The 12,771-nt window shown below is 37.2% G+C and overlaps 1 protein-coding gene across 1 annotated transcript; it reads left to right on the top strand.

The window, feature by feature from the left end:
• The first annotated feature begins 9,431 nt into the window (after positions 1 to 9,431).
• On the top strand, positions 9,432 to 10,459 carry LOC140522638 (taste receptor type 2 member 7-like). Its single transcript, XM_072637982.1, is given in 2 exon segments — positions 9,432 to 10,179; positions 10,182 to 10,459. Coding segments are annotated over 2 exon segments (1,026 nt in total).
• Positions 10,460 to 12,771: the final 2,312 nt, after the last annotated feature.

The following is a 12,771-nucleotide window of genomic DNA, read 5'->3' as shown; positions in this document are numbered from 1 at the left end:
CCATTTGGTACTTCAAAAGTCTACTTCCCCTAGGACGAGGAGAATCAGAACCCATGAGGAAAACTGGGACTTGGAGGAGTGAAAGAGCATCAAAGCAAGAAGATTTCCAGCTAAATGTGGCAAAAAAGGTCAACAAGAGAGAATATAGATGAGTGGTGGACTGCACAATCAGGGATGTGGTGGAAAGAAGGGTCCTATCATGGGGCAATGCTCTCTTTGGAACATGCAATAATTGGCATTGTTCTAGAAGTGAGGTACAGTGGAAAAGGGGAATTCATGGAGAATCTCAGTGAAGCAGAGGAAGAGAGCACCTAGAGGGGAGATTCTAGAATGGATACTTTGGAAGCTCTAACTGTATGAAGAATATGGAGAAAAGAGAGAGACCAGATAATTGTGGAATCGTGAATCAGAGAATAAAGGTTTATATTAAACTGAAGGGGAAGGGGATAATGTATAGAGTGAGAGTAATCCTTTTTGGGAAGGGGCACAAAATATGAAATTCAAAAACTAAGAAACAAGATTAGCTAAAAGGGAAAAGAGGAAGGGGGAAAATCCAATAAGAAGGGATCATTGATGAGGAGAAGAGCAGTGGGAAACAGGACCATCTTTAAAAAACATTAAAGGAACTAAAGGAATATAATACTATGCCTACTGCACTTCATAGTTAATATTCACTTGCGCTTTCCATTATATGTGTGTGTGCCCACATGCATATTTGAGTTTCACATATTATGGTGTTTTTAATCAGTTATATGGGTCAGGATTTGACTGCTCCTCCAGTATTCAATACTCACAAGTCATCATTCTGTCATCCAATCTTTCCAGCTATTTATGGTTAAGAAAGCAATATTCTCATCCCAAGGTAATATTAAGCTGATGGAACATATGTACAGCTTTATCCAAGTCATGGCAAGTCTAAAAGGCTAGATTTAAGGGTATGAACTTCAACTTGTTGGCAGTAAGGAAGGTATTTGAGCTAAAGAGCTATGTGAAGACTGGATGAAGAAGAAAACTTTAGTGATTTAGATGCCTATGTCGGTTATACAGAGATAAACCTCAAGGAAGGGACTCCAGTTAAAGAGTAAATGTAATATAAAAATAATTAGTTTGAACAACTTTATCTAGAATTGTAATAGTAGGAAGGTAATTAATGGTTGGGAAGGAGAAGAATTTGCAGAAGAATTCAATCTTTTATACTTACACATCTCTATCATCTTTTCCTTTTTTCCATTCTTTAGAGCCAATACAAATGTTGGCCAGCTTCATGGTCAAAATCAAGGAATCACTTTGGAAAGGGAGAAGAGAAGAACTTCAGGCCCAGCTTAAGCCTCAGTCCTGTCCCAGGCCTCCATCTTCTTGCTCCCTCCTTGGCTAGAAAAAGAGTGGGACTGTTTTAGTATTTCCCTAAAAATATCCAAAAAATATCCCAGAACATCAGTGACCAGAGGCAGTGTTTGCATGAATAGCAAGATCAAATTAAGCACACTGAAGGAAGGTAATTTAAAAGGTCTACAATAAGACTATACAAAATACTGCTCTGTGCATACAGAATACTTCTTAAGTGCCCCACAAAGGAGTGAAAAATCTTTCCAAAAATCAGGAGCTGTGACTACACTTGACCACATGTACTCTGACTTTGAGTTCACTTTCCCTTGATTGTACACTTAGCAATTTCCCCTAATCTATACATACTTGTAGGAGACAGTGCCACAGACGATGAGACAACATATTTCGTACCAACTACTCTTACTCTAACACCTTAGAAAATATCCCTTCCTAAAAACTAAGTAAGTCTGGTTGACTAATTAAAAGCACTAGGGTTTATTGGAAAGCCACTCTAATCTCCTCAACGTTAGCTGCAGATCCCTGAAGGGAGTTGCAGCAATTGAGTTTTGGGGAACTAGTAAGCCAGTGCAAGTGTGAATTGGGAGGAAAAGTAGAAAGCCCAAGTTATATAACAATTCTTATTTCTTTATCACAGAGAGCTGGTATGAAGGACTAAATATTAGTGTATTTTGGTTCATTATTTTTAGATTTTTCTCTGCCACAATCATTGTTTAATGAATTTTCTTGCTTCATGTACATTTGTAACTTGCACTAGTGTTATATTTATTTAATTATAAATGCTATGATTTTCATACTTTCCATATATAATTACAATCTTTTGGAATCTAGGCAAGATTTTTCTATGACCAAGTATGTAATCAATTTGTGTGTGTGTGTGAATGTTCTGAGTATACATGAAAAGACCTTGTATAACTTGTTTCTGAAATTTAGCGTGTCCCAGGTATTGGTAAAATATGCGACAATAGACTGAAGACTGATAGGGAACTTTGTGGTAGGTAATCTAATCAAATCTCTTCATTTTACAAATGGGAAAATGGAATCAGATGAAGTGGAAGTAAATTTACAAAATTTTCATGGGTAGTGAGCATCAAATCCAGGTCCCCTTACTCCAAATTCAGCACTCTGCTTCTCAAATATTTCATAAAAAGTTCATATCTGATTATATATTAATTTTTGCCTTTGCTTATCATATTCTGATAAGAAAATGTTGAAATGTTGTGCCATTATATTGCCTTTCTGCTTGGACTTCTGTTAATCTTTCTCGTTTTTATCTTTTATGCAGCACTCAAACTTTTATTTAGCATTTTATTTTCCCCAATTACATGTAAAAACAATTTTAACATTCGTTTTTAAAGCACTGTGTTCAAAATTTTCTCCCTCACCTCCCCCAAATTGAGAAGACAAGCAATTTATGTAGGTGTTGTCATGCAAAACACTTCCATAATAGTCATATTGTGAAAGGCTCACTGTATTTTCCTCCATCCTATTCCCTTTCCTGTTTATTCTATTCCTTCTCTCCGTTCACCCTGTCCCTTGTTTCTCACTACCACCTCCCCCAATCTGTCCTCCTTTCTATCACCCCCCCCCTTCTCTTATCCATTTCCCCTCCTACTTTGATGAGGGGTAAGACAGATTTCTATGCCAAATTGAGCTTGCGTATTATTCTCTATTTGAGCCAATACTGATGACAGTAAGGTTCACTCACTCCCCCCTAGCATCTTTCCTCTCTTTCCCTCTCATGTAAAAGTTTTTTCTAACCTCTTTTATGCGAGATAATTTACCCAATTCTACTTCTCCCTTTCTCTTTCTCCCAGTACATTCATCTCTCACTCCTTAATTTTATCTTTTAGATATCATCCCTTCATATTTAACTCACCCCTGTGCCTCTGTCTATATATACTCCTTCTAACTACCCTAATGCTGAGAAAGATCTTATGAATTACAAATATCATCTTCCCATGTAGGCATGTAAACAGTTTAATCTTATTTAGACTCTTATGATTTTCTTTTCCTGTTTACTTTTTATGCTTCTCTTGCATATTGTATTTGAAAGTCAAATTTTTGTTTAAATCTGGTCTTTTCTCAAGAATGCTTGAAATTCCTTTATCTCATTGACTATCCATTTTCTCTCTCATGGATTATACTTAGCTTTGTGGGGTATGTGAGTCTTGGTTTTGATCCTATCTCCTTTGCCCATCATATTCCAAGTCCTCTGATACTTTAAGAGAAAGGTGGCTAAATCTTCTGTAATACTGACTGAGGCTCCACCATATTTGATTCGTTTCTTTCTGGTTGCTTGTGATATTTTCACCTTGGTCTAGGAACCCCAGAACTGGCTATAATATTCTAGGCAATTTTCATTTGGGAATCTTTTTTAGGAGGTGCACAGTGGATTCTTTTAATTTCTATTTTACCCTCTGGTTCTACAATATCAGGGCAATTTTCCTTGATAGTTTCTTGAAAGATTTTGCCTAGGATCTTTTTTTATCATGACTTTCAGGTAGTCCAATAATTTTTTAATTATCTGCCTTAGATCTGTTTTCTAGATAAGTTGTTTTTGAAGGAGATACTTCACATCATTTTCTATTCTCTTATTCTTTTGTTCAATAATTTATTGGTTTCTCATTAAGCTTCCATTTACTCCATTCTAATATTTAAGGAATTATTTTCCTCAGTGAGCTTTTGCATCTCCTTTTCCATCAATCCAATTCTGCTTTTTAAGGCATTCTGCTCCTCATTGTTTTTTTTTTTTTTTGGACCTCTTTCACCACTTGCCCTAGTCTCATTTATTAGATGCTACTTTCTTCAGCATTTTTTGTCTCCTTTATCAAGCTGTTGATTCATTCTTCATGAGTTTCTTGCATCAGTCTCCTTTCTCTTCGCATTTTTCCCCCTCTACTTTTATTACTTGATATTTAAGATCCTTTTTGAGGTCTTCTCTGACCTGAGACCAATCATATTTTTCTGGGAGGCTTTAGATGGAGAAGTTTTGACTTTATTGTCTTCTTCTAAGTGTATGTTTTGATCTCCATTGTCAACATAGTAAGTTTACATAATCAGAGTTTTATTTTTCCATTGTTTGTTCATTCTCCTAGCCTATTACTTCATTTTTTAACTTTTTGTTAAGGTAGGGCTCTGCCTCCAGTGTGGAGGGCAAACTGTTCCAAAGTTCAGGGGTTTTGTGCAACTGTTTTCAGAGATATTTCTAGAGACCTGTTAAGTTTTCAGTTCTTCCAGGGTAATATGATGCAAGAAGATATGTTTACTCCCTTCCTATTTGGTACTCAGGTCTGTGAGTGACTACAAGTACTATTTTCTGCACCAGAACTGTGAAAAGGGTCCCCCCTTCACTGCTGCCACAATCTCTACTATGCTAGTTCTCCTCACTCTGACATGTTACCCAGGACTGCAACTCAGATTTAAGTATGGGCAAAGCAATAGAGTCCTGCCTCAGTGCTAGCAAAGAAGCCCCTGTAATCTCCTTCTGAAAAGTTGTTTGACTCCCTTGCTATCTATGGGCTGGGAGCTCTGAAAGCCTCCACTACCACTGCTGATTTAGTTAGTGCTAAGGTCTGTTCCTGGTTTTGGGGGGCTAAGTTTATGTTGAAGTGACCTTTGCTGGACTGTGCTCCTCTCTCACCCAGGTCTGACAGACCTTTCCTGATGACCTGCTAAATTTTGTTTGGATTCTCTGGCTTCAGAAGTGTGAAACCACCACTGCTGCCAGTGATTCAGTCACCCTAAGGCCTGTCCAAAGTTTTCTGGGGATCAGTGTATACCGAGTCTGAGATGGACTGTGGCCTCTCTCACTCGTATGTAAGAGACCTTTCTTGTTGACTTTCCAGGAAGTTTTGGGTTGGAAATTTGTTTCACTCTTTTTGTGAGTCTTACTGCTCTAGAATGTGTTTAGAATCACTTCAAAAAGATATTTAAAGGTATTCGGGGAAGACTTCAGGTGAGTCCCTCCTTATTCCACCATCTTCTGTTCAACTTTCTTTAATGAATTCAAATATCTCAAAGTGTGGTGCTTGTAAATTCAAAATTCTAATGCTTTATTATTCAGTCTTCTTTTCATTGTTCTGTGATACTATCACTTGTCTCTTCTGAATATTCTGTGGTTTGAATTCCTCTTTGTGAATACCATTGTTGCCTCTTCTGACTTTTGAGCTTGTAGATGTATTATATATTTTAAATTAACCTCTTAGTTCCAACTTAGACATATCTTTATTTTGCATTAAACATGTTTACTTTGATCAACACATTAGTGAGTTTTTTATTTATTCTAAAGCTTTTTGAGTTTTACATTTACATTTGTTATTATATATGATTAATTTATATATTGTTATTCCTTCCCCCAATTTTATTTTGCTGTTATTTCTAACATATTTAAGAGCCTTTATGTAAATAAACATGAACATATTAAAATTCCTTTCTTTTTTGCATTCATATAACTAAAATTCTACTTTGTTTCTCTTACAGTAATAAAAGACTAAATGCTTTCTTTCTTTTGAAAGTACAGAATTATAAAATCTTAGTAAAGAAACTAAAAATTTTAGGGGCAAAAATAATTTCTCTTTTCATCATGCTGTTGATACAGAGTAAAGAACTTGGTCTTGGTGGTTGCCTTCCTTCTCTAAGAGGACCTAATTGATGTACTCTGTTGGGGTCAATGAGTAGTGTATCCTACTGTGGCTGATTTTGAGCTCATCAGGTTCTGCTATGGATTGGGCCTAAATAATCACTAAGGAATTTGGAATGGAGATGTTTCTAAATTTATGCATCTCAAAGTCTTCTGAAACATAGCAATTCTGCTTTGATCACAGAGTGTAATGGCTTCTTGGTGTAGGCACTCCATGTTGGATATTCCTATGCCAGTGTTTCCCATGTTTCAAACTGATCCCAAAGTTCTTCAGAGATATTTTGATAGTGTCCTTGTAATGCTTCATCTGATCTTTTCTCAAGCACTTGTCTGATGTAAATTCTCCATAAAATAATGTTTTAGGCAAATATGTATTTGGCATTTGAACAATGTGGTCAGCCCATTGGAGTTCAATTCTCTGCAGTAGAGTTTGAATGCTTGGCAGTTCAGCTCAAGCAAAGACCTCAGTGTCTAATACCATATCATGCCAGGTGATCTTCAGACTCTTCCTAAGACAATTCAAATAGACATATTTCAATTTCCTGGCAAGGTTCCCTTAGATTGTTCAGGTTTCACAGGCATACAACCAACATCTATGGCTCTGTATACCTTAAGTTTGGTAGATTATCTTTATCTCTTTTTTTTCTCACACTTTCCTCTAGAGGTTTCCAAACCCTGAGCTAGCTCTGGCAATGCATGCATCACCCTCATCATTTATGTGTAGATCCTTTGAAACTGTGCCGCCAAGGTAAGTGAACTTATCCACAGCATTCAAAGTCTCCACTTGCTGTAACTGATGGTTCTACAAGTGACTGTTGTGGTGGTGGGTGGTAGTGAACCTCTGTTTCTTGGTGTTAATTATCAGCAAAAATTAGCACAATCATCAGAGAATTTGTCCATAATCTATTTCATTTCAGCCTCAGAGGCTGCAATGAGTAAATATTTATTTGCAAACAGCAAGTCACCCATTCGCTATCCACTTCAGTTTGGCTTGTAATCTTTTCAAGATAAGTAATTTATCATCAATGTGGTAACTGACTTTGATGCCATTTTCATTCTTGAAAATTTCTGAAAACATTACTGAAAACATCCTGACGTAAAGCTTGTGCACAGGGATATAGTCATTGTGCTTACTTCATTGTATACGTGTGAAATATTAACAATTTAGCAGTGCCATGTCATAAAATTAAGCATTTTCCATTTAAATTGTCTTAGGAAGATTCTCAAAATCATCTGGAAAGGTTATGTATTGGACAATGAGATCTTTTCTTGAGCTGTACTGCCAAGTATTCAAAACCAACTGTGGGTTTAGGCAGTAAAAAGTTAATTAAGGGGATGGTGCCCAATAATATATTTGTAATAAATCATGGGCTTTACTCTCATTGCATTTGGTTTGAGGGGTGAATAACATACACACTGAATTGGGTATGGAAATCTATCTTACCCTACAGGAAAGTGGGAGGGAAAGGGAAAAGAGAGGGGTGGATGATAGAAGGGAGGACAAATTGGGGAAGAGGTAATAAGAAGCAAATACTTTTGAGGAGGGATAGGGTCAAAAGAGAGAATAGAAAAGATGGGTGGCAGAATGGAATGGAGGGAAATATAGCTATTCTTTCACAATATGGCCATTATAGAAATGTTTTACATGACTGCACATGTATAACCTATACAGAATTACCTATCTTCTAAATGCAGGTGGGTGGGGAGGGAGGAAGGGAGACAATACGGAACTCAAAGCTTTAGAAAGTAATATTAAAAATTGTTTTTACATGCAACTGGGAAATAAGATATATTGGCAATGGGGTATAGAAATCCATCTTGCCATACAGGAAAATAGAAGGGAAGGGATAAGAGAAGGTATTGGTGGTAATAGAAGGGAAGGCAGATTGGGGGAAGGGGTAATCAGAATGCGTGCCATCATGGAGTACGGGAAGGGGAGAGATGAGGAGAAAATTTGGAGCTCAAAATCTTGTGGAAGTGAATGTTGAAAACTAAAAATTAATTAATTAATAAAAAAGTGAAAGTAAAAATAAATTAAAATAAATCTATTGGTTTTTAAGGAGGCGATTACTTCTACTAGTTGACTGTCCATCAGTATACTGGGTCAAAATCTTAGTTCAGGCTCTTGATTTTGTGATACTTGGACATATAATCTCCCCTCTCTAAAATGGACTCATCATCTATAAAGAGAGAAAAAATAGCCTTTGAATTCACATCTCCAAAGGTTATTGCAAATAAATTATGTTGGAAAACATAAGATACTAAGTAAATGTGAATTATTATTATCATCTTTTCTCTATAAGCTTATTGTACACCTAACAAGGGGCAACTAGGTGGTGCAGTGGATAGAGCACTAGTGCAGGAGTCAGAAGGACCTGAGTTCAAGTCTCACCTCAGATACTTGACACTCACTAGCTGTGTGACCTTGGGCAAGTCACTTAACCCTAATTGCCTCGTCCTAGGTCATCTCCAGTCTTCCTGAGGAATATCTGGTCACTGGATTCAGATGGCTCTGGAGGAGAAGTGAGACTGGTGACCTGCACAGCCCTCCCTCACTCAAAATAAAGTCAAGTGCAAGTCATGTCATTATTTCTCTGATGGCATAGTCTTCTTCGGCATCGAAGGATGGATACACACACACCTAACAAGAACTCAACAAAGAGATAGTCATTGACAGTTTCTGATTTCCTTCCTCATGTTAAGGCTATGTCTTTATAGTAGAATTGGCATAATGTGCTGCTTTGTCTGACAACATGAAAACTGAAAGAAAGATGTTTCTTTTGAGTGTGAACTGCTCTGATTCCTGGCCAATTATATTACAATTCATTTTTAGTTTTCAAATCCAAAAATGACTTACCAGAAATAGCTGGCATGATTTTGATTTTATAAACAATTCAGGATAGCATCAATATTCAGTATGGTGAGAAATGATTGAGATGTAGCATAATCTCTGTGTTTAGAGCTTTGTTATATTTCCCAGGTTATACTTCATTGGGCGAGGTTCATCATACACAGGTCATGTGTTTGGATACAAAATTGGCTGAGATACAAAGAGGGGAAAGATTGAAAGATGACCTCTCCCAATTTACATCTTAACATAGGACTGTATTCCTTTCTATGATCACCTCTCAAGAGGAAATAGGAATGAGAGAGAGAGAGAGAGAGAGAGAGAGAGAGAGAGAGAGAGAGAGAGAGAGAGAGAGAGAGAGAGAGAGAGAGAGTTCATTAGTTTCTCGGATGGGGAGATTTAACTGAACTGTTGAGAAGACACATTTTCACATCTAAGATAGAAACTTTATTGAAGAGAGAGAAGAAAATCACTACATTATCAAGTATCAGAAGGAAATACTATTCCATATGCATTTTCCCTAGAAATTAATCCAACAGCAATAGAACCCAAAGTAGTATAAATATTTGTAACTTTCTGAGTGATCTTATTGATGACATGCTGAGCAGTGGGGATAAAATCATTATGACTCTACTAACTGGTGAATTCCTATTGGGCATTCTGGTAAATGGATTCATAATTCTGGTGAATGGCATTGACTTTGTCAAGAGGAAGAAACTGCCACCAAGTGATGTCATCCTGGTCAGCTTGGCCATCTCCAGAATTGAACTGTTATATGTAATAATATGGAATAGCCATTTAATTTTAATCTCTTTTTATGTCCCCAAACACTTAGGAATCATTGATATCTTCTTGGTACTGAGTCACAATTCAAATATTTGGTTTGGCACTATCCTCAGCATCTTCTACTTCCTGAAGATCACCAACATCTCTAATCTCCTCTTCCTCTGGATGAAATGGAGAATTCACAGAACAATCTTCACTCTTCTTTGGGGGCCCTTGATTATTGCTTTGTCTATTGTCCTTCCAGTGATGGAGAGAACGTATTGCTATGGTAACCTCTTTAGTAGAAGAAAAGAGAGAAATGTGTTCCAAGACGTCCAAGTGAGTAAAACTAAGTTACTCATGCTCCAAGTGGTCTTTAGCATTTTGAGTCTTATTCCTTTTACTCTGTCTACAATTTCCTTCTCCCTACTCATCCCCTCCCTTTGGAGGCATACCAGATGGATGCAACTCACTGCCACAGATTCCAAAGACCCTAGTAGAGAAGACCATGTTCGAGCCATGAAAGCTGTATCTTCCTTCCTCATCCTCTTTTTATTGTACTATATGGGTTTCTTTGTTACTCAGAGGCAAAGAGTAAGCTGGCTTCCAAGTTGGGTATGTCAATCATGTTGCTCTATCCCTTTGGCCACTCAGTGATCTTGATTGGAATAGCAAGCTGTGGCAGGCTTCTCTCTGGGTGTGTCAGAAAGCCCTGTTCTGCCTCAGAGGAGGAAAATTTTAGCTTGAACATCTTTGGAAAGTTGGTACCTTCTGTGGACCCCAAAGTCAACACGGAAGGGTTTTCTCACTTCTCTCTTCCTCCATTCAATAGAGCTTCACTCACTGCAAGAACTGCCTAATGTAGAGTTCATTCTTGACACTTTGAGCAGATCTGTGTCTCCTTGGACAAAGTTTAAAACGCCTGTTGTTATTAGATCCCATTGAGACACATAGCATCATAAGAATAGAATCATAAGGGATATCCGAGGTCATTTGTCCAAACCTCTCATTGTTTGGATGAGGACACTGAGGCCCAGAGAAAGCTCAGAATCATAGATCTAAAACTGGAAGGGACCTCAACAAATCATAGGATCACAGGACTAGAGTCATTAGGGAATTCAGATGCTGTCTATTTCAATCTGTTCATTTTATTGATGAGGAAACTGAGGATCTGAAGAGGTCACAGCACCAAAGATATGGAAGTGCAATGGTATCTATTCCCTAACTTTCATTTTACAAAAAGTAAATTGGAGTACCATAAAGGTTGGGTGACTTGTCCAAAGTCATTTATATAGTTAATATATGACTATGGCCCTATGAGTCCAATTCTTCTGCACTTTATATTGCACCACACTGGACTACCCTTCTTGTTCCTCTCTCTTGTCACATCCCCTTTTATTCCTCAGATCTATCCTCTGTTCCCGGATGCTTTGTGCCATAACTCTTTAGTAACCCTCCTGACCTTAACCTGAAGGCAAATTTTTTCAACCTAGTGAATTTTGTACCTATCTGAGTGTTTTGGACAAGGTATTTTGTTAAAGATAAGGTTCATGTCAATGTTGAGTGTCAACCCAGGCATACTCTGCTTCTCAAGTGACACATTTAGTCTGGTCTGGGGAAAAGAAAAGAAAAATCAGTGTCCCTGAGTGGGTGCCAGTAGACTGCACTGTAAAATGGAAAGAGCTCCTGCTCTCAGGAGACTTATATTCCAATAAGAAGAAAGGACACGTGCCACTAATTGTCATCTAAATCAGGATCAATCTTATGTTCTTATTGGAAAAATGGGAAACTCTTCAGATGTTAAGACTCTGGAAAAGAATCTATAAGGCTAATGCAGATACCATGGGAGGTACAAGGTTATCACTGGAAAACTGTTCTCTCATTTCAAGTATTCAGGAGAACATGGAGGCAAGGCATGCTCCTTTATACAAGAAATGTCTATGCCTAGTCCCAAAGCTTGAACCCTCCTAACGGCCCCTTTTATATGTCAGTATCCTATCATGCCAAGATGCCATCTTTCCAATTACAATAACCCTTTAAATAAGCAATTCCCTTTCACCCAGATTTCTTAATTTTTAAGAAAGGAATTTAATCTAATACAACAACTCAATAAAAATAGGGAAGTGTCAGCCACAGTGTGCCTGACTTTGAGGAAAATACATTTGGAAGAATGGGTGCCGTTCTAGGCACTATCTTTTGAAAAGAATATTGATAAGGCAGAGGGTGGCCAAAGAAGAACAATCAAGATGACAAAGGAAATCAAGAGCACTCCATCTGAGGATTGCTTAGAGGAAATGGTGTAGAACTGTGGACATTTGGCCTGGAAAGGCAAAGACTGAGGGACATAATAACTTTCTTCAAAAAAAATTCAAGGATTGTCATATGAAAGAGGGATTGGACTTGTTTAAATTTCTCCTAGGAGATAAAATCAGGAGCAATAGGTAGAATCAACAAAGGAACACATTTTGTCTTAAAATGCCTAGTTTTTATTGGTTTTTTGTATCATTTGCATCTCCCCAAATGTCACTCTCTACTATCTCCACCACTCAGAGAGGCAACTCTTTTAAGAGAAGAAGAAAAAGAGGGAAAAATTTTTAGCAACACTGACATATAAGAAAAATCTTGTATTACATGCGGTGCTTCAGACCCATCTTCCCCCATCTTCAGAGTAAAGGGGAACTTTCTTCTCTTCTTTGGATCTAAGTTTTGTTGTTATACTTTTGTGGTACTTGCTTTTAATAATCCCCCCCCCCCATATTTATGGTACTTATTATTTATATAGTTTGCTTCATTCTATTGATTTCACATTGAATTGGTTCACATAAATCTCCCCATGCTTCTCTGTATTCATTGCAGTCATTATTTCTTATAGGACAATAAAATTTCATTATATTTGGTTGTCACAATTTTATTTGCCACTATCCAGTTGATGGACCCTACTTTATTTCAAATTTTTTTGTTAATATAAGAACTACTGTTTAAATATTTCAATATATATGGGACTTTTTTTTCATTGACCACTTTGGGATGAATTCTAAAAGGTGAAAAATGGGTCAAAGTGTATGGACAGCTTAATTGCTTTATATGATTCTAAACTGCCTTCCAGAATTCTTAGATTAATTCACTTGTAACTCCATCAACAATGTATATGTATGCCAATTTTCCACAACTT

This window comes from Notamacropus eugenii, chromosome 2, assembly GCF_028372415.1.
Source record: "Notamacropus eugenii isolate mMacEug1 chromosome 2, mMacEug1.pri_v2, whole genome shotgun sequence".
NCBI classification, from domain to species: domain Eukaryota; kingdom Metazoa; phylum Chordata; class Mammalia; order Diprotodontia; family Macropodidae; genus Notamacropus; species Notamacropus eugenii.
This window is presented reverse-complemented; position numbering and strand designations above follow the sequence as displayed.